The sequence below is a fragment of the Narcine bancroftii genome, chromosome 6 (assembly GCF_036971445.1).
Source record: "Narcine bancroftii isolate sNarBan1 chromosome 6, sNarBan1.hap1, whole genome shotgun sequence".
NCBI classification, from domain to species: Eukaryota; Metazoa; Chordata; class Chondrichthyes; order Torpediniformes; family Narcinidae; genus Narcine; species Narcine bancroftii.
This window is the reverse complement of record NC_091474.1, coordinates 80,346,555-80,369,755: the sequence shown is the minus strand read 5'-3', so window position 1 is coordinate 80,369,755 and position 23,201 is coordinate 80,346,555. Positions and strand designations below refer to the sequence as shown.

The following is a 23,201-nucleotide window of genomic DNA, read 5'->3' as shown; positions in this document are numbered from 1 at the left end:
GATAGAACTGTTGGCCCCTGTAAATAGTCCCTCGTGTTAGTGGGTGGTAGGAAGACTTAACTGGGTAAGGTCATGGATATGATGCTACTGGGAATACCTGAGAGATGAGATTAATGATAAATGGATAGAAGAGTACAATTGATGGGATTCCTTTGGGAGCCTGCACAAACCCGATGGGTTGACTGGCCACCTTCGACATTGTATTGATGAACAAGAAAACCTTGGGGGTTAAACAAGTATCACTTGACATTTTATTTGGACTGATGCAGCACAAAATCCTGAAAGTTATTGGAATGCTGGCTAAAAATAACTTGAGGATTAGATTAGTGCTCCTTATCCAAACAAGGCCCATTTTGGACCCTATTTGGAATTTTATAAGCAGGTCTGGGCCCACACTTTGGGCAATAGCTTGAATCATAGTAACTTAAACCATTCAGAATCAGAATTTATTGTCAAGAACATGTCACAAAATTCATTGTTTTGCGGCAGCATCACATCAAATGCAAACATTTCTATAAACCATATTTTTACATAAATAACAGTGCAAAAAAAAAGAAAAAAGTCAAAGTGAGGCCATGTCTGTCATTCATTGTTCATTCAGGAATCTGATGGCAGCAGGGAAGAAGCTGTCCTTGTGCCGCTGAGGGCTCGTCTTCAGGCTCCTGTACCTTTTTCCCCATGGTAGCAGAGTGAAGAGGGCATGGCCTGGGTGGTGGGGGTCCTTGATGATTGAGGTTCCTTTCTGAAGACACCGCCTCTTGTAGATGTCCTCAATGAAGTGAAGACTGGTGCTCGTGATGTCTCAGGTTGAGTTAACTACCCTCTGGAGTTTTTTTCCTGTCCTGAACATTGGCACCTCCGTACCAAGCAGTGATGCAGCCAAATCTGTCTGTTGTGTCAATGCTGACCATCAGGGAAGTGATCTAATTCAGGTGATAAGATGCTAGTAAGGCTGGATGGATAGAGAAAACCTACTTCCTCTGAAATAATTTTTTTTTAAAGTTGGAATTCTCTGGAACATGCTGTAAGAAGTCCACACCATTTTCTCAGCTACTCCTACATTACATTTGATGAGACTTTCTGCCGGAAGCCTCTGAAATGTGTCCCATCTTCTTGATCCATGGCTTCCTCTCTGTCAGAGTGAAGAGAGCTCTGGACCACAATTTTCGTAGTCCTTCTCCTTCTGAATAGAGGAAGAGTAGAGTTGTCTAGACCTTCAACTTCCTCCCCACATTCACCCTTCTCAACACCCACCTGCCCTGTCAGGATTCCACCACCACTCATATTCCCCTCCCCTTTCCTTTCGACAGTTCCATGGAATTGCCCTCTTTGTGACTCCCAAGTCCACTCTTCCATCTCGCTGAGCATTTGCAGCATTTCCTGTTTTTAGTTCAGATTTTTGACATCTGCACATTTTGATATTCTTAAACATGATGGTCAGGTGCACGAGTCCAGTGAGCACTCAATCACTTCTCCACAAGAATGTTAAAACGTTGAACTCTCTCCACACACAAGAATTGAGATGGGAGTGACTGAAGAAGGAGCAAATGTAGATTTGATAATGAACCTCACAAGGTTTAACTAAACAAAGACAATACAGAAAAAAAAACACAGTAAATGCTGGAGGAACTCAGCTGGTCTTTAAAAAAAAATTATTTATAGTTTTGTATACAGTACAATACAACATGGAATCATATCCAATTGATACTTACAATTATCAAAATAGAATAAAAAATAAATTGTTGAACAGTACATAAAGGTGAGAAGAGAGAAAAAAATGTAAAAGAAAAATGAATCCAAATATATGTGCAAAGCTACTGTGATAACGACCTCCCACCCCCACCTACAAAAAAGATATGATATTAACAAAATAGTAGAATTTAACCATGAAAAGGTTCAACCATTAAGACTAAAAGAAAAGTGGTGGTGGGGTGTCGAATAGAAAACTTTAGATATCCAATTCCATGATATCTAAATATGGTTTCCCATATTTAAGTATGCATCATACCCATTTCTAATATTAAGGGAATACAATTTTACATCTCCCTCTTTCAACAATCAATTTTAAGATGGGATTCAGATTTCCATGTAATTGCTATACATCTCCTGGCCACCGTCAATGCGACTTTAAAAAAATTTAATTGATATTTTGATCATTTCAATTTGGGTTCCAAATCGTATACATTTCACAAAAGAAAAAGCTCAGGTGTTAATAGGAAATATATTTTTATGATTTGTTTCAAAATCTTTCCAAAATGATGTCACCTTGGTACATGACCAGGTAGAATGTATAAACAGACCAATTTCTGTGCCCCTTCTAAAACATAAATTTGGAAATTTTCAATTAAATTTATTTAATTTATGTTGTGTTAAATATAATTAATGAATAAATGTATAATTAACTCATCTATAGCGAACATTAATTTTATCTTCCATACTGTCCCAACAAATATCAGACCAGCAAGAAGGATCAATTTCAGTTCTCAAATCTGCTTCCCATCTTTCTTTTGATTTATTCAAATCTTGTTTTGGCGACTCCTCTTGAAGTACAAGATACAATTTAGAAATAAGTTTCTTTTTAATTCCCTCATGAATCACAATCTCCAAGCTAGTCATCTGCGGCAAAATTAGTTCTGGGCCCAATATGTCCCTAGAAAATAATCTCAGTTGAGGAAAGCAGAAGAACATATTCTGTGAAATCCCAAATGTATTTTTAATTTGATCAAATGACATAAATACCCCTTGCTCACAACAGTCTCCCAAATATTTAATCCCACATTGGAACCAATTTTCTAAATGTTTATGATCATATAGGATTGGTCAGAGTCTGTTCTGAGCAAAAGGCATTTTCAACGTGACTCATTTCCTTGGTTACCATTAACTAATTCCCAAATAATAATAATATGTTTTACTAATGATGTCATATTATTCCCCACAAACTTTTTTGAATTCCATTTATATATCATGTCTTCTGCTATCTTTATGCAGCTCTATATTTACCCATGTTTGTCTCCTCTATTTAAAAAAAAGAGGTGACAAATTTCAATGGGTTGCCCAATAATATAATTTAAAATCTGGGAGTTGAAATCCTCCCAATTCAAAAGGCCACATCAACTCAGCCAGTCTTGCAGCATCCATAAGGTGGGGTGGGGGGGAGGGGGGGGGGGAGAAGCATGGTCAGTACAATGCTGGTACGGTGCCAACGATCAAGACCAGGGTTTGAATCTGTCACTGCCTGCAAGGAGTTTGTACATTCTCTCCATGGGTTTCCTCCCACCGTTCCAAGAACAACTTACTGGGGGTTGTAGGTGAACTGCGCGCAATTGGGCAACGTGGGCTCGTGGGCCGAAAGGGCCTGTTACTGTGCTGTATGTCTAAATTTTTAAAAATAGGAGGTTAAGATATATTACTGACATTTCGAGCCTGAGTCCTTCTTCAAGGTATAAACAAAAAGCAGGCACACTTCTGAACAAAGCCTGGGAGAGAAACAGGGAAAACTGGGGGGGGGGGGGGGGGGGGGGGGAGGTGGGTGGGGGTGTCCAACCAACAAACAAAAGATATCAATTTGATTTCATTATTAATTAATTTAAATCTTAATTTAATTTAAAAAGATATGATAAGAGGAAAGGTTTTGGCTCTCCATGCTTTTTTGTTATACTTTGAAGAAGGACTCAGGCCCAAAACGTCAGGAATATATCTTTGTCTCCTAAAGATGCTGAAAAAACCGGCTGAGTTCTTCCAACAATCCTGTGCTTTTACTAAAATCACAGCATCTGTAATCCTCAGTGCTTCACTCTAAAGATAACAGTCAAGTGAAGAGAAAATCCATAGAGGAATAGGAATCAGGCAGGTGCTTCTACAGGTTGAGATGAGTGATGAGGGCAATCCAGACACTTCCTTCGATCAAGCAGGAGGTGTTGATGGGCAGGCAGATACTTGGTGAGGTGGTGTGCCCTTTTGGCCATGTGTGCTGGTCTTCTCTGTGCACTCAATCCCACCCCAAATGGTGCTATCCACTTTGATTCATTGTGGGTCAGGTGTTCCCAAGACTCAGTGGGAATGCTGCATTTTTTTTTTGCATAGGAGACTTGAGAACTTCCTTGAATCACTTCCTCCATCCACTTGGGAATCTCTTCCTTTATATCAGATCTCAGGGCAGAGGGTCTCTGATGGGATTTTGTTCATGACCATAAACCTGATTCTGATCTTTGAATCCCAAGGTCCATTCTTGTATATCCTGCTCAACATTTATCCTCTAACACAATTGCAATGTGTAAATTGACTCACAAATTACACCTAGGATGATTCTAGCTATAAAGGCCTTTGGGATGGTGAAAGTAGCTATAGAAATACTAAAGCACAGAAGTTTGCAGACACTGATCGCTTTGCTGAGCACCTTCTCTCTGTCCACATCAATGACAGGGATCTCCCAGTGGCCACCCATTTCAATTCTGCACCACACTCCCCCACTGACATGTCTGCCCATGGCTTTATGTACTGTCTCACAAAGACCACCTTTAAATTGGAGGAGCAACACCTAATATTTTGTCTGGGCACTCTCCAACCCAAAGCAACTTCTCTGGTTTCTACTAGCCCACTCCCTGTTCTCCCTTCCTTTTCCATCCCTGTCTTCTTTCCTCCCTTTCCATCTCCATTCATAGAACCATCTCCCAACCCCCTGTTTGCTGGTGTGCCCTCCCTCCCTCATTCACCTATTACCTCCTGCCTATGGGGCTCTGCTCTTCCCCCTGGTCCCGCCATTTTGTTCAGGCACCTGCCTTCATTTTGCTCATACCTTGATGAAAAGCTCAAGCCTGAAACATTGGTTATATATCTTTATTTTTGTTCCACAACGCACACTGTTTGACCTGCCGAGTTGCTCCAGCATTGTGTTTTTACTGTTGATTAATACTCGAGTTGCTTTAGTACTTACATGTCCGTGAAGGTCAGTGTTTAGCAGCATCAGTGCACAGGTAAGTGTATGTATCCCATCTGCAAATAGAAAGAGTATGTAATACAATATAACTGGAACACACGTAACCAGAGGAGGAGACTTCTGACCATCGGCTGGCCCCAAGGAAATTTCACATTCAAGTTCATTATTGCATCCATATTTACTTCTAGTGATTATATAGTATGCAGCTGCCTAATGAATATGCCAAGATTTTCCTTCCCCACACCTCAGAAAACACTGCCAGTTCTCACATTAGAATTAATGATTACATTCAATTCATTTCTCAGATGAAGGTTAAGAAATTATGCAGAATTTTTTTTATATATATGAAGAGGTGAGTCACCAGAGAAACAGGTGCCTAGAAATCCATCCCTGAGCAGTAGCATAAAATGCTTAATAATAAAGGCAATGCCTCCAAACTTAATTCTATTCTCTTCAATGTCACACCACCCAGCCCATGCTCTGTTCTCACTGCTGCCATCAGGAAAGAGGTATCGGTGCCACAAGACTCATCCCACCAGGTTCAGGAATAGCTGCTCCCCCTCCACCACCAGACTCCTCAACGTTAAAACTCAATCAGGGACTCTTACTTGAGCACTTTATTGATCTTCTTTTAGTTGTCTTTGTATTGCAGTTTGTTTACATTCTTTATCCGTTTACAGTTCTTTGTTTGTTTGCATGCTCTATGCTGTGTACAGGTTTTTTTGCACTACCAATCAGTGGTACTTCTGCCACACCCACAGGAAAAAGGAATTTCAGGGTTATATGTGATGTCACATATGTACTCTGACAATATATCTGAAACATCAAATCTGATGTTTAAAACATCCTGATGCCACCATCAATCGTTTTAAGCATGGCTAGCCGAATAGGCAACAATCTCTTCACTGATTGTGGATTAGTTTATTCTTTTCTCCTCAACACATCCTGCTTTCATTCTACAACTTAGAGAGAGGCTGACTTGCCTGGTTACATGTGAAACAAAGCTTTTCACTCCATCCCAATGTATGTGACAATAAATAATTCAATTAATTTATACTCTCCAGCACACTAAAAAATATATCTATCCCTCATGTCAACATTTAACACGAGGCCATCACTGTGACCTTCGCAGGACACACCTACCCTCTGCAGAGATGGTGTCCGGATTACACTGGTGATATCTGTGTGAAAAGTGGATCAGCACTCGCTCCCTCTCTTGTGTCTCTCCCATGAGTGCAAATTCCTTCAGGAACGCCCTACAGAAAAATCAGGAGAAACCAGTGTGTCGTTCTGATGAACGTCAAAATTGCTTCATCCTCGTCCTGACACCCAGTACATCAGATTGGGAGAAATGTGCTCTATTTGGACAATGTGAAACCACAACAGCGTCGAGTTGCGCCCCATTTTCCTGATTTGCTCTGAAGCCTGTCATTGTACCTGCATCCTTCCTTTGTCTTAAATTGGTCCTTCATAACCTCCAGGTGCCAGGTTGTAGGATTGAAACGGACTCCAGAGCATAAAAACAAGCTGCAGCGTTTTTCCCCCAGAACAAATAATTCTAGAACTTGAAGGCATAGATTTAAGAAAGACCCGAGGGGAAACTTTTTTTTTTTAATCAGGCACTGGTCTGTATCTGGAAGCTATAGTGTGGTCCTGGGAGGTGAACCATGTTGGCAAGGAGATCTTATTGGCTATCTTGATTTGTCGTAAAAGGTATTGGTGGATATTTTACCTTATGTGAAGCTGTTATTTCCATGATAGTTAGATGGGAATTTTCTGCTTCTGATCCAATGAAATTATCATAGCCCCAAGTCAGAATGGTGGTGCCTTGGGGTCTCCCATTTGCCCAATATCCTTTTATATTGGCCCTTCCCTCCCCCTCCTTTTTAAGCTTGTGTTTCCCACTTTGGTTCTGGTGAAAAGTCTCAACCCAAAATATTGACTGCCCATTTGTTTCCGTGCATAGTGCCCGACTCTCTGTGCCCCTCCAGTGCTTGCTCAAGGTTCCAGCATCGGCAGTTCCTTTTGTCGCTTTGTTTCCTCCCAATCCCCTGCTGGGCTGAAATCTCATGTTGAAAATTACCCCGCCAGCTGCTGATTTCACTGGGATTTTATGCACATTATGTGGGCTTAAGTTTTATTTAATTCAGTTGAGGCAGCTCTGGAATAATTCTGTAATGAAATGGCATAAACACTCATTTTGTGAAAATAATTTAAAATGGCACAGCAGGGAATAAAAGAGTATCTCAGGATGTGGGGCTCGGATTTTCATTCCATACCTCAGTGCTTGGTCCAAGCTCAGTCCAGTGAAGTCGAAAAATCTCAGGTACTCCTCAGCAACCATCTTACTGAAGTCATTACTGAAACAAGGAGGGCAAAGAGAATGAGAGATGACAGTTATCTCAAGAGAGATGGATAGAGTGATTTACAGAGGGAGGAAAAATTAGACAGGGAATTTCCAAGACAGAGCAGCAGACAGGAGGCAAGTAGAGTGGGATGGGAGAGAAAGGATGAGAAAGAGAGAAATAAAGAATGAGGTGATGAGACAAATGGAAAGAGAAAAAGGAAGATCAATAAAGGAGAGAATGTTGGGGAGGAGAGAGGAGGCAGAGAAAGAGGGTGTGCAGAGGAGAGACAGGTCCCTTTCCCCTCCTCGCTACCCCTTCCCCTTCCTCACCATTCCTTCCACGATGGAGTATTGGAATTCTACAAATGTCAAGCTTTAGGTTGAGTTAAGGTGCACGGAATAACTTGGATAATTGATCGCACATCTTACTGAAAACACTAAAAATATCTGGTTAGGAGAGCTTGAGAATCATTAAATCCTCCTATTTTTCATCTTCAGGACCCTTGGGATTGAAGAGGATTTGCTTTCACTCTAGTTCCTTTGCTTGTGAGGTGACTGATAAGAACAATGTGGGTTCTGCAGACCTCCACAGGGCAGAAGGTGCCTGCCAATGCAGGATGTTGGATAGTTTGCAACATGGTGCGTTCCTTCCACATATAAACAGGGCTTCTATTTGCTCTCATCTCATGGCTTCAAGGTTCTCCAGACTATCCAGAATACGAGGCACTCGTGACACTGGATTTTGCCCAAGTACTCTTTGAATACATCCTTCAATCTTTTCCACTGTTTAACTTGTAATCTCCACCTGTGACAAGTTCAGAATAAAATATCTACTTTGGAAATCTGGTGTCAGGCACGCGAAGTACCTGGCCTTCCTAAAAGAGTAAAGAGACTGTAACTGGCCTCGATGATAGAGATAATAGCCTGGGAGAGGATGCTGGTGTGGGGTTGATTAACTTTCCAGTGGATTTGGTCAAGTTCATTCAGTCAGCATCGGTGGTAATCTCCAAAGCCTTGGGGTGCTTGCCACAGGTTGTTCAAGTCTCAGAAACATATCAGAGGGGAGGGTTCACTGATGCTCACCGGGCCATGCGTTTTGTGTTGAAAGCATGGGTGCAGGTTGTCAACAGACCTTGCTTTTCGGGATGAAGCCCATCTTCATCACATTTTCATGAACAAGCTGGCAATAACTTGAAATCTGGGCTCCAAAGTGGGCAAAAACTAGCATCATAATCGGAACAATATTAAATAAATTCCCTATTTAATAAATTCCTGCTTCCCCGCACTGTTTCATCAAGTAGAAGAAGAAGTGGCTCTCACAGCATTTTAATCACCATATCCAACTTTTTAAGTTTATTATAGAGGTGACACGATTAGCAATGCTTTTACAGTGACCCAGGTTCGATTCCAGTGCTGTTTCCTTGTGTCTCAACGAGTTTCCTCCAGGTACTCTGGTTTCCTCTCACCATCCAAAACGTAGGTTAATTTGAGTGTAATCGGGCAGCACAGATTTAAATAGCTGGAATCGGCTTCTACCGTGCAATAAATAACCATTCGCACAATGCTGTTACAGCACCAGTGACTTGGGTTAGAATCCAGCACTGTCTGTAAGGAGTTTGTACTTTCTCCCCGTGTCTGCATGGGTTTCCTCCGGGTGCCTCAGTTTTGTCCCACTATTCAAAAACATACCAGGGTTGTCGATCAATTGGGTGTAAATGGGCAGTACAGGCACGTGAGCCAGAAGGCCCTGTTCCCTTGCTGTTTGTCTAAATTATATTTTTAAAAATAGGAAGGTTGAAAACACAGCTCCTCAGAATCAAAAAGCTTTTTTTTTTTAAAAATGTACAAGAGAAATCTGGGAAGGTACTGGCAAATCAATTTAAAACTGCCTCAATTAAGAGGCAAATTGCCAACATTTGTAAACAAGATGGGAATCTGACTGTGGATCATAAAGAAATAAATGATGCTTTTAAAACTATTTATATGAATTTATATTCCTCCGAGTCCCCTCCAGATAAAATACATATGGACAGTTTTGTGAAGGATTTGTTACTTCCAGAGCTCTCTCCTGATTGGCAACATCAAGTAGATCAATCCATATCATTAGAGGAAATTTCTAAAGCAATTGGAGCATTACAATCAGGAAAAGCTCCTGGCCCTGATGGCTTCTCGGTTGAATTTTATAAATCGTTTGTTCAATTAATTGCTCCTCAGTTTTATCAGATGCTTTGTCCAAGCTTCCTGATACATTTTATGAAGCCTCTATTTCATTCATACCAAAGAAAGATAAAGATCCGACAGATTGTGCTTCTTATAGTCAAATTTCTTTATTAAATGTAGAAGCTAAAGTCCTTTCAAAAGTTCTGCCAAACAGATTAGAGAATATTTTATCTTTAATTATCGTGAATGACCAAACAGGATTTATTAAAAATTGAAACTCACATTTTAATATTTGACATTTAATGAATATAATTTATTTTCCACCATTTAAAGTTACTGAATGTATTAGTACATTAGATGCAGAAAAAGAGTTTGACAGGGTTGAGTGGCCTTATTTCTTTGAAATTTTGAAAAGATTTAAATTTGGTCCAGAATTTTATCATGGATCAAATTGATTACCACTGTCTCAGGCTTCAGTATCTACTAATAATTAAAAATCTGATCTTTTTAGATTTGTTGCCAAATAGCTCTTTATTATTTGACCTGGTACTCGAACAATTGGCTATTGCACTTCGGGACTCAGTAAATATTTCAGGCATTCAAAGAGGAAACAAAAAATATAGTTTCACTTTATGCTGATAATTTGTTATATATCTCACATGCACAGCACTCCATTCCTGCTATATTAAAATTATTATCAAACTTTAGTATTTTTTCAGGTTACAAGCTTAATTTGCACAAAAGTGAACATTTTTCCTTGAATGGTTCAGTTCCTATTTATGAGAATATTCCATTTAAAATAATGAGGGGCTCTTTCACCTATTTAGGGATTAAAGTTACTGAGGTATTTAAAGATATTTTCAAAGAAAACTTCAGTCCTTTGTTTAGACTGGTGAAAGAGACCTTATCTAAATGTCACTTGTTGATAGAATTAATGAAAATGAATGTTCTGCCTAAATTTTTATATTTATTCCAGGCAATTCTGATTTTTAATACCAAAGAAATGTTTTTGACTCAGTTGAATCTGTTATCTCTTTGTTTGTTTGGAACAATGAGAGTCCAAGGTAAAATAAATCTGATTTACAAAATTCGAAAATTGTTGGGGACTTTGTTTTGCCTAACCTGAGACATTATGATTGGGCTATTAATATTAAATATATTATTTTCTGGATTCATTGCATAGATAAATCGGACTGCCCAGAATGGACATCCATGGAGCTAAAAGGTTCTAACTAATTTGCTCTGGCTACATGACTTGTTGCTTCCCTTCCATTTACTTTGGTTAAGGCGAATAAATTTATAGGCAGTTTGATCGTCAAAAATTCATTACAAATTTGGTTTCAATTTAGGCGCTGTTTTGAACTGAAAATTTTTTATTGATCCGCTCAGATTATTAATAATTTATTTTTCCCTCCATCTTGCCTTGATTGTGTTTTTCATAAATGGAGAGAAAAGGGTATCACTTCACTTTTTGATTTAAAAGCTGTTACTTTTTGACAGCTGTTTTATGACCTTTGATTTAATCTCCCTAATTTCCTTTTTTTTCAGGTTAGAGATTTTCTGAGAAACCAAGTAACTACTTTTCTGTTCTCCCATGATAGCAATTGGATTTATTTATTTTTTTGTTAAATCCTTGCCAAAAGGATTCATTTATGGATCAATTTCTAAAAAAAGTTGTGTTTCTATGAATAAAATTAAGAGTGCTTGGGAGAGTGACTTACAAACTATTCTTTCCAAGGATATATGGACCATGTTTAAAATTGGCCCATTCCTCTTCTATTTGTGCACGTATTTCACTTATATAGATCTCTATATATAGATCTCTATATATAGATCTCTATATATAGATCTCTATATATAGATCTCTATATATAGATCTCTATATATAGATCTCTATATATAGATCTCTATATATAGATCTCTATATATAGATCTCTATATATAGATCTCTATATATAGATCTCTATATATAGATCTCTATATATAGATCTCTATATATAGATCTCTATATATAGATCTCTATATATAGATCTCTATATATAGATCTCTATATATAGATCTCTATATATAGATCTCTATATATAGATCTCTATATATAGATCTCTATATATAGATCTCTATATATAGATCTCTATATATAGATCTCTATATATAGATCTCTATATATAGATCTCTATATATAGATCTCTATATATAGATCTCTATATATAGATCTCTATATATAGATCTCTATATATAGATCTCTATATATAGATCTCTATATATAGATCTCTATATAGATCTCTATATAGATCTCTATATAGATCTCTATATAGATCTCTATATCTCTATATAGATCTCTATATAGATCTCTATATCTCTATATCCATATCTCTCTCTCTCTCTCTCTCTCTATCTACATATATATCTATCTATATATCTATATATATATATCTATATATATCTATCTATATATCTATCTATATATCTATCTATATATCTATCTATCTATATATCTATATATCTATATATATATATATCTATATATATATATATCTATATATATCTATATATATCTATATATAGATATCTATATATATCTATATATATATCTATATATATCTATATATATATCTATATATATATAGATCTATATATATATATATAGATCTATATATATCTATCTATAGATCTATATATATCTATCTACAGATATATATAGATCTATATATATATATATAGATCTATATATATCTATATATATATAGATATATATAGATCTATATATATATATAGATCTATATATATATATAGATCTATATATATAAATAAATAAATAGATAGATATATATATATATGTAGTACAAAGCTAATTTATCTTTGGATAAATGTGCTCCAAGATTTTTCCTACTATCAACCCTGTCTTTATGTGACAGATGTCATAATGGGGGTTGCTTCCTTATTTGATATGTCTTGGTCCTGTTTACCATGAGATCACAATTGGAAGGAATTTTTTTAAATGCATTTTCCCATATTTTCTCGATGCCTATTCAACCTCATCCCATTCCAGCTTTATTTGGTGTGGTGATAGAGAACAGTCGATTATCGGTGGCGGATTGCCATGTGATGGTTTTTGCCATTTTAATAGCTAGAAGATGTATTTTGCTAAGGTGGAAAGACTCTATCCCTCCGAGTTATTCACATTGGACGACCCAAACATTATCTTTCTTAACTCGCGAAGATTAGATGTAATGTTTTAAAAACTGAAGTTTAATAAAATGTGGCACACTTTTATGGAATATTTTAATGAATAATACAGTGGTTTACTATTTTGTGCATAACATATGAAACATTTATAATCTCTTCATTAACTTATTTAGATATCAAGCAATTCATTAACATTTGTTGGTTTAAAACATCCCAGTGGTTTTTTTTCCTCTTTTTTTTTTAAGTTCATGGGCTATAGATTTAGGATTAATTAGTCTTTTTTTTCTGCATGAACAAGAGATATAATATTACATTTTGTTTATTTATTATTAGTTGTGTTGTTCATTTTTATTCTAGGATACATGATAATTATTCTGAATCTGTACAGCGTCTGTTTCTTGTTCTTACACTGTGTGTGTGTGTGTGTGTGTGTGTGTGTGTGTGTGTGTGTGTGTGTGTGTGTGTAAAATTCAATTAAACAATGAAGCAAATTGGAAGGTTGTAGCAACATAGGTGGTCAGATTAAAAACGTTGAAGTGTATTCGTATATCAATAGGGTGGTGGCTGCGTTGCACCTGCTTCAGAAATTTGGTTCAATTGGGGGCCATTCCAGTTTTACTCACTTTTTCCCCAAGTGGCGAGCCACATCTGACCTCTTGAACCCGTCTAGGTAATAGAGGCGCTTGGCCAATCGTCGGGCAGCCTCCTGTTCGGTCCTGTTGCCATTGGCTAAGGTGTCAGTGCTTCCCAATGCCAGCTGTTCAGTGCTATCCATCTCAGACTCTGAGTCGATCACCAAGTGGTTCAAATTGCTGTCACTGGGGATTGAAACACATCAGGAAAGTGAATAAAGCCAGCCTTATGTTTGGTTCCTCTCACCTGAAACCATTCATTGTTCAGTCTCAAGAACCACAGGGTGGAAGTCTGAAGGGAAAACAGCATGATATTTAAATATCGTCAGGTCAGGCAGCAACTGTGGAGAGAAAAATCAGTTGATGTTTCAGGTCAATGAGCATCCAGAAAAAAATCAGATACAATTTTCAGCTGCCACAAAAGGGAAAAGGGATAAGGTTGGCTCAAATAATGCAGAGGATAGAGTGATGAAATAGTTGATGGTGCAAAGCAAAAGGGAGACAAATGAAGTTCTTTCACACATTTCCTCAAACTACACATTTCACTATTCATAAAATGGCTAAAGTTTTTAATTGATGCACCATAGAAATTATCCTGAGTAAAACACGGAAAGTCTGAAGTCACTGTGATTGAAGTAAAAACACAATGCTGGAGAAACTCAGCAAAACTCTTTGAAGGAAGCCTTGAAGATCCTTGGCTTTGTTCTCTGAAGGGAGTTCTGTGGGATTCTCTCTCACTTTTCCCCATCCGTAATCTATACCTTGATGAAGGGCTCAGGATTGAAAACTAATTAGGTATCTTTATCTTTGCTATACAAAGTACACTCTTTGGCCTGTTGATTTCTCCATCATTGTGTTTTTAATAGAAATTATCCAATCCAGATGCATCACACATTGGTACAAAAATTCCACTGCAAAAACTGCAGGAAATTGCAGAGTTGTGAATGCCGTTCAATCATTAACTTTGTCTGCACTTCCTGTCACCTTATCAAAGCAGTCAATGTAATAAACGTCTGATTCCCCCCTTGTTTTACCCTCCCCTCAGACAGAAATATACCAGCTTGTAAACATGCAACACCAGATTTAAGGACAGCATTTTCCAACTCATCAGAATATTTCACTGACGCAATTTTTTGTTTTGAAATATAGCACGGTAACAGGCCATTTCGGCCAACAAGCACATGCCGCCCAATTACACCCAATTAACCTACAACGCACCCCCCCCCCCCCGTACATTTCTAATGGAGTCCCTGGGGGAAAAAACCCATGCAAACACAGGGAGAATGCACCAACAGCACAGGATTTGAATCCCGGACCCAATCTCTGGCGCTGTAACATTCTTCACTTTTATTGCATGTTCTGTGTTTGTAATCAAAGACGAGTTGACTTGTCTGTATAGCATGCAAGATAAAGTTTTTCACTGCAACTCGGCACATGGGATAATAATAAAATTTCAATTCAATGCTGTACAAAAGGAACAACAGCCATTGCAAACTTGTAATGGTAGGAGTCATGCAATACCCACCATCAGTGGGAAGTACATGGAATGTGCCACATACTTCACCAATGTAAGTTGTCATCTTTATTCTAAACAGCAAATGCCAGGTTTCAGTTTGAAAGCTGTTTGAAGATCCAACACGGTAACATCCCTGTCGAACACCTATTCTCTTTGCCAGTTCTGACAAAGGTCTGTAGGCCTGAAACAATGACCACATTACTCTTTCCACAGATGTTTACTGGGTTTTTCCAGCACTTTCTGCTTTTGCTCGACACCCCAGCCATCCATTTTACCCATGTTTTATTCTCTGCTCGACATTATGTGCTTTTATCAAATGTGGGGGGAAATGTCAATGTTTGCAAAGACTTCACAAATAATTGGATTATTCCTTCCTGGTCGAACATGTATGGCATTTTATTGGAATATGTTCAAACCCTCTGACACGTGAAGCAAACTGTGCAGAGGAATTCACCACTGATAAAACATAAAATGTCAATACTTTATGGTGCTCTCTCAGATGAAGCCTGTTACTGATCAATTGATATTTGGGTTGAGATGCAAGGTTAATGTATTAGCCTGTAGTGGAGAGAGTGGAGAGCATCAAGTTCCTTGAAGTTCATTCGACTAGTTACTTATCGTGGTCACACAGCATCTCCACATTTATCAGGAAGGCTCCACAGCGATTGCACTTCCTGAAAAGACTGAAGCAGGCAAGGCTACCGGCCACCATTATGTCAATCTTCTACATGAGCTCTATCGAGAGCGTCCTGGCCGTCTGCATCACGATGTGGTATGGTTGCTGCAGAGAAATGGATCAGAGATCAATCCACAGGACTATAAGAGTGGCAGAGAGGATCACTGGAGTTTCCCTCCCCTGCCTCTTGTTGACGTGATCTACTGGGATCGTTGTCTGAAGAGCACACACAAAATTGTTGAAGACCCCTTCCACCCTGCACACACCATCCTTCAGATGCTCCTTTCAGGAAAGAGATCCAGGAGTAGCAGAGCCAGCACCACCAGGCTGAGGAACAGCTTCTTCCCACGGGCAGTGAGAACGCTGAATGACTAAAGGAACTGCTTACACTCACCCTCCGAGACTCTCATACTCATGGAACAATATTTAATTTTTTACTTGTACTACTGATGAGCACTTATGCTGCTTATGTATAGTTAGTCTGTATGTGTGTTGTGTCTGGTGGTGTGCCTGCAGGTTTTCGTACATGGTGACATTCCTGAGACAACCACAAGAGTCTCATCTCACATCACAATATGAACAGAGGCCATTCAGCCCATCTAGTCTTTGATGGCTCTCAGAGAAATCCCATCAATACAACTACCCCACTTATTTCCCTGTAACCAATTCGCTCTGAGACGCTCTTCAACCCTCTGATTCTCTTCCCATCCACCAAGACGAGTGGATGCCAATGCCTTTGCATCTTTGGGATGCGGGAGGAAGAACCTGCAAACTCCACACTGACAGTGCAGGAGATCATGAATGAACTGGGAATTAATTTTTTTTAAAATAGTAACAGGCCATTTCAGCCATGAGTCGGTGCCACCCAATTAGCCTGCACCCCGGAACGTTTCGAAAGATGGGAGGAAATTGGAGTCCCCGGGGAAAACCAACGCCAACACGGGGAGAACATCCCAACTCATTACATACAGCATGGGACTGGAACCCTGGCCCCGATCGCTGGGGCTTTAACAGCATTCGTTGTTTGCTATGCTAACCGTGCTCCCCAACAGCAGGCCTGCTGGCTGTACCATTGGGCCACAATGGTCATACAACTTGTCTTGGTGATGATAAAATCCAAAAGTGCTTGACAGCCAATGAAACAATTTCAAAATGCAGCCACAGCAACAGCCAGATAACTTATTTTCATTGCAAGGTTGCATGCGAGGTAATGATTGATGCGTATACTTGACATAACCCCTGCTCTCCAGCAGATTAGTGCATGGAATCTATCACACTTACGAGAGAGAATACACTGAGAACGTTTAATATCTCCTCTCAAACCAGCGGAACACTCCCTCAGCACGGTGCAGTATTGCCAGGCCAATTACTCACTCATATCACAAGAATGTCTTCAGTTCCCATTTACAAAATAAAGTCATAACTGATACATCATTGTGACTTTAAAAATCAGAGATTCCAACAAAGGGTTCACAGAATCTTTAAAATACTCACATTTTAAGGACTTTTGAAGTTCACAGTTTTATACTGAATCCACATATTTAAGGAATTATTTCCAAAAGAAAACATGATTTCATCTGTCAATCTGACCCATTCTCATTGCCCCCTGCAGCACAAATTATTTCCATCTGTTTGACAGCCCATCTGTTCTCACACCATCATGACAAAAGCAGAATCACTATCATGACCTTCCCTTCCTTGTGGTGTCCTCACAGCCTCTGTCTCTCTCCCCCTCTCTCTCTCTCCCTCTCCCTCTCCTTCATCCTCTCTCCTTCATCCTCCCTCCTTCCCCAATTGTTTCCCTTTGATCCCCCTCCCTCCCCCCCTCCTTCCTCTCCCCCACCCACTCTCCCCATCCAATCTCCTCCATCCATTCTCCCTTACCCTTCAATGTTCTGTACCTCCAGTTCTCCCTCCCAAAACGTCATGTGGTATACAGGCCACGTAATACTCACTCATAAGTCCACTCTGCAACCCTACTGTGTCACAATCAACCAAAGAATCTCAAGAGTTCAATTCAAGAAGTATCCATACTTCGGATACCTACGGCTCCAGGTCACAAACTCTGTCCTTACTCATGTCCTAGACTGAAGTCATGAATGCAGGTAGTTCTCACTTATAAGCTGTCTTTTACCATCAAATATTAACAGGGATACTCTCAAGAGTAAAGGGCTTCAGACTCCGTTTAAGCACAGAAATAGCCATGTTGTGGAGCGTATCTTTTGCCAATGTTTGCATGGATTGAATTCCTGTCCCTCTCTCTAAGCAACAGCTTGTTTTGTTAAGTGTGACATGCAGTGCCTCAATTTGTATGGCCGATGTAATAGAGCCAATTAATGATTAAACAGCTGCAGCAAACAACTTAGCCAAGCCTTCATGGGAAGAGCAGGAGCAGATCATTTGGAATGCAGGGAGTTGAGAACGCAGCTCAGACCATCTCACACACATCCCCCTCCCCTCCATCGATACCATCTACACTTCCCGCTGCCTCGGAAGAGTAGCCTACAATATTTACAAAATCGTCCCACACCCCCACTTCCTTCTCCCTCCTCCTGTTGGAAAGAGAAACTCACAAGTGTGAGATCACACACCACCAGTCAAGGACAGGCTCCCTCCCACCAGTATCAGATCCCTGATGAAGGGCTCAGCCCAAAATGTTAGATACGTATCTTGATCTTTGCTAGATAAAGTACACTGTTTGACCTGTTCGATTCTCAGCCATTGGGTTCTTACTTTATTAGTATCAGACTCCTGAACAGATCTCACACAAACAAAATAATGATGCCTTTCCTTTGTATGAACTGATCTCCCTCTATAACTCTGCACTGTATTTCTATTGCTGTACGATGTATAGGTTGACAATCTGGGCTGCTCACAAAACAAATTTTCTTACTGCACACAAGACAATAAACTTAAACCTAAATCTGACCCTGATTCACCATCATCTGTGAAAGGACATTTAAACGATTAATTTAAGATCATCACATTATCACCTTGTTCATGACTCTTCCCCCTGGAGAAAACATTTCAACATTTACCCTGCCATACCCCTCAGGAACACATGTGCCTCAATAAGTTCATTCTTTTAAACTCCAAAGTACAGTTAAAAACCCTATTATCTGGAATTCAAGCAACCCGCAAAAAAAAATCACGGAACATGTAGGTTAAAAAAAAAACAAGTTTAAAATTGGTGCACCAATCCACGCATCATGCAATCTCAAGCAACTGGAAAATTCCCTTAAATGGCATCTACCAGTTCCCATAGGTATGGATACCATGGGGTTTTACTGTATACAGACCCAAACTGTTTAATCCCTCTTCATCGGTCATCTGACTTATCACATATGTAAAAGCGTTCCAGCAGATTCCATTCCCCCCCCCCCCCCATCTCATTGTCTATGTACATTATGATTGAATCTGCCTTCATTATTCCCCATTACAGTTCAATGCAGCCCCTAACCACATGTCCAGTTAAAAAAAAAGTATTTCGCTTCTCAATTTAGGTTCTTTAGCCAATCTGTCCAAACTGACTTGTTCTTGACCCTGTGGCCAATTTTCTCACTCTAACCAGACGAGAACCTCCATCACTTTAAATACATGCATCTGATCTTCTCTCAACCTCCTCTGTTCCAAGGTGAACAACCCAGTTTCTCCAACCTACCCACAGAGCTGAAGCCCAATTGTGCTTCTCACAAGGGCGAAGCCCAGAGCTGGCTAGCTGCAGCCAGTGTTTTTTTTTCTTCATTGAAATGTTGCCTGATGTCCAGAGAGGGCCACAGTTCAATTTCTCATCTGCGGTAAAGTCCCCATCGCTCCGTCAGGGAGCTAGCCTGGACTTCTGCCATCTGGATTGGACCTTGAATCCAGAGCCTTGTCACCATGGCTGACGGGCCTCAGCTTTGGTGAGGGAGTGAGGCAAGGGGAGGTTGGAGAAAGCCTCAGCGGGTTAACACGCTGGGTCAGAGGTGCTCACTCATCTGCAACCAGATTTCCTCATGCGCTGGACTTTCTTTCCATCTCCCTTCAAATCGAGATCACAGCCAGCAGTTCCACCTGCCTCTCTACTGTCATCACCCTGTGAAAGTCAGCCCGCGCTGTAATAAAACAAACAGCAGAAACAGCAGAACTAATTAAGCATACAGCAGTTTCTTTATTTAGCCTTGATTATGTTAGCGGGAGTGAGGGGTGATAAAATAAATGGTTTAGTAACTCATTCTCAACACTGAACCCCACTCAAAGCATCAGAATGTTCATCGTGCTTTTATACACCTTTGGGCAGGGGTCTGCATGAGATCCACGTTTGGCACAAGTTTTACACAGCTGGCAATTTTGTGTTGACAATAACATGCTCCCCTGTGGTGTTTGCAAATGTCTGAGAAATGTCAGAGTGTCCTTCACTCAAGGTGTATTGACATTCTTGTTCTATTTTCAGAACCTCTAGTTTTATTGTAAAACCTGTCTTCTAACACTATTATATTACTCCAGGTGTAATTATAGAACTTCGGCTTGGCCACAGGGCTCAAGAGATGGGGAGAAAATTAAAATACAATATTCAGGATAAAATTGTAAGATGTTCTATTACCTTACAGATTGACTCTACAAATTAGATAACTTTATATTTGACATCTCTGTTGTGTATTTTACAAAATGTCTGTATACTTATACATAACTCAAAATATTCAGATAACAAAAACATTCTTGTGCAGTTAGATACTAGCTCACCTCGGCATAGGGAAGGTCATGTTGAGATGGCAATTATGTTCCCACCATCTTACAAGCAGCTACTGTATTTTCTCACCTAATTCATTAACCCTTTGTTATGCATATTCGTTAAACTCATTCTTTCACAACCCTACTCCCTAGACCCTCCGGACAGCAGCATGCGGCTGACCCTCTCTTGCCGGCAGTTGTGGTATGTGTCGGCCATCCCAGCGTCCGCCGGCTGCCTGCACGTTCCTCACCTGGGATAGCACTTGCCGCACCCTCTTCCCTCTCTCGCAATGGACCAGCAGCATCTGGAAAGAAGAAATGGGTGCAAGTGAGTACTAACCGTGTACTGCGCTGGGATGATCCCCAGCAGAAGGTGTCAGCTGCAATGAGGTCAGTCTGAGGTTGGCGTTGCAACATTAACAATGCAATGCTTAGAATGGATAAATTTCACTGGAAAGTATTGGATGCATGAGTATTTACAAGCAATGAAGCATGCACTTGTGGAATGAGAAATAACCCAGTCCCTTACCCAACCCTTGGTCCTCCTCCTCTGATCGTCACTGCCGCTGGTTCCACCTCGGTTCTACTTTGCATTCCCTCCAATCTGATCAACGCCAAAATCTTCTCTTCTTTTCTGCCGTCTGACAACTTCTTTCTTGTGGGTCCTTCTATGCCCCCAAGTCTCTGGTAGGCTTATATTGGCATTAGCTATTGCAGACACCACCGCTGAACCTGTGCTGCCTCCCTTGCCCCAGTTCTCAGGAGTGACAGGAGAAGATGATGTCATTTGGACTCTTTGAAGGCCTTGTCACTCACTCCATGCTCCCTCTCTGGGTGTTCATGCTGAGTAAACTCTTCATACCTCAGTCATCGTTCGCAAATACTGGCTCACACCCATGATCTTCCACATAAACTACACTTTAAAAGTACTTCATTGGTTGTAGACTGCATTGGATCATCCTGAAGTTAGGAAAGCTGGTGGGTGCTAGCAAATTTCAATAATTTTTTCAAAAAAAAAAAACATGATTATCCACATAGAGTAAAAACCTCCCCCCCCGCCCAGGTATCTGATACCTTTTGGGATTGAATTCATCAGTTGCTTGTGATTGCGCATTGAGTGATTGGCAAATTAACCACCAGGGGGCGCTGATTTTAAACTTTCGTATTTTTTTAACCTATTTATTGACCACGATTGTTGCTTGAGGCCATTGATTGCTTGAATTCTGGATAAGGGGAATTTTACTGTACATTGACTTTCTTCCATGATCCCATTTAAATGTTAGCATGCTAAATTTTGTTTATTTATTTTTTAATCTAGACATATAGCACAGTAACAGGCCCTTTCGGCCCCACAAGCCTTTGCCACCCAAATACACCAATTAACCTACAACCCTGGTACAATTTTGAGCAATGGGAGGAAACAAGAGCACCCGGAAGAAACCTACGCAGACATGGGGAGAAAGTATAAACTCCTTACAGACAATCCCAAATTCGAATCCCAGTCCCAGTCGCTGGCTCTATAACAGCGTTGCACTAACCGCTACACTAAACGAGCTGCCATAATTCCCATGAAACGCAACAAAAATATCGACTTTCCCCCATGATCCTCCACAGCTATCAACACACTTGGATGATTCTCCAGCACATTTGCACATTGAACTCAACCCCACTATCGCAGACTATCCTGTTGAACTCCACCCTGGGATAGAATTCAATGATTCGATTTTTGATTCTCTGCCATCAGTCACATTCTCCTCTGTCTGTTCACTTGCTCCAATGATCCTTTCCAAGAATTTACCTGTTCCCATGATCCCGTGCACATCTCGCATTTATCCCCAAGATTCTCTACCGTCATTGACATACTCGCAAGAAACTCCTTTTCCGATACAGAAATGCTCTCAGTCTGCTCACTGAATATAAATACATTCTAGAGGCTCCTTCTTCAACTTTCTGGAAGAAAACATCAGTCACACAAGATCATTGCATAGATCTTACCATCCAATGACAAAAAATAATGATTAATCATTTACAATAAATTACAGAAAGCTCTAAATGCAGACATTGGTATTAGTCCAAATTAAATAACAGAAAATATTAGAGTTGGTTTAAATGAAGACTTCGAAAAGGTATTTCACAAAATGCTGCATCATAGCTGGTCATTAGTTGAACACCGTGGATTAAAATGGACAGCTGTGGTGCTGAAAGTGAATTGGTCAGAAACCGTATACCTGTGGAAGGAAAATGTGCAAGAAATATTCCAAAGCATCACTGAGAGAGCTGCACTTTTGGAGGTACCATCTTCTTTCAGATGAATATGAAACCAGGGATCATCTGCTCTCCCTCAAAGAGCCCATGATGCTGCTTTGAAAATGATGAGGGAAATTCTCCTTCGAGTTCTCATTGGAAATTTCTATAGGCGTACCATGGAGATCATTCTGATGGGTTGCATCATGATTGAGCATGGAGATGCCAATGCACAGCGCAGGTAAACTCGGCCAGCACCATCATGGGCATCAATCTTCACACTCCATTCATGACATCTCAAAGAAGCGGTGCCCCAATCATCAAGAACCCCCATCACCCAGGCCCTCTTCTCACTGCTAGCAGGACAAAGGGGTGACAGGAGCCTGAAGATACACACTCAACTGTAGCACGATCAATAACCACAAGCAGACACGAAGCGCGTGATCAAAGGCTTTTAGGTCCTGAAACAACCAGCACATAACTGCAAGCTTCTGGCCGGATCCAAGGCTGGAATTGAGGGAGGAGATCAGGGCTCTCAGTCTTTATTGAAAAACTACGGGGAGGAGATACCATGTTGGAGGCGAGCCATCCTGAGCAGTCCAGTGAGGTCCCCACCTGCATTACCATGTTTCACCACATCAACGCTACAAAAACAGTTTCTTTTCTTCTGCCATCAGATTTCTGAATAGTCAATGAATGCTACCTCACTTCTTTTCCAGTTGTTTTTTTTTGTAAATTATTGTAATTTCGCACCTGGTTCTGCTCAATACTTCTGCCGTAAGTCAACAAATTAC

The 23,201-nt window shown here is 40.0% G+C and overlaps 1 protein-coding gene across 4 annotated transcripts in view; it reads right to left on the bottom strand.

Moving 5' to 3' along the window:
- The window catches only part of LOC138736266 (PH and SEC7 domain-containing protein 1-like), a 165,283-nt gene that overhangs the window by 58,586 nt on the left and 83,496 nt on the right, over positions 1 to 23,201 (bottom strand). For 2 of the 4 annotated variants that reach the window (XM_069885488.1, XM_069885489.1), the window contains 5 exons: positions 20,415 to 20,468; positions 13,253 to 13,447; positions 7,216 to 7,296; positions 6,080 to 6,192; positions 4,934 to 4,992 (listed from right to left, as the gene is read on the bottom strand). In XM_069885488.1, the coding sequence (XP_069741589.1) occupies positions 4,934 to 4,992; positions 6,080 to 6,192; positions 7,216 to 7,296; positions 13,253 to 13,447; positions 20,415 to 20,468 (502 nt within the window). Of the gene's footprint in view, positions 1 to 4,933; positions 4,993 to 6,079; positions 6,193 to 7,215; positions 7,297 to 13,252; positions 13,448 to 20,414; positions 20,469 to 20,692; positions 21,122 to 23,201 lie in introns of those variants that run through there. The other 2 variants (XM_069885490.1, XM_069885492.1) reach the window with 2 other exon arrangements.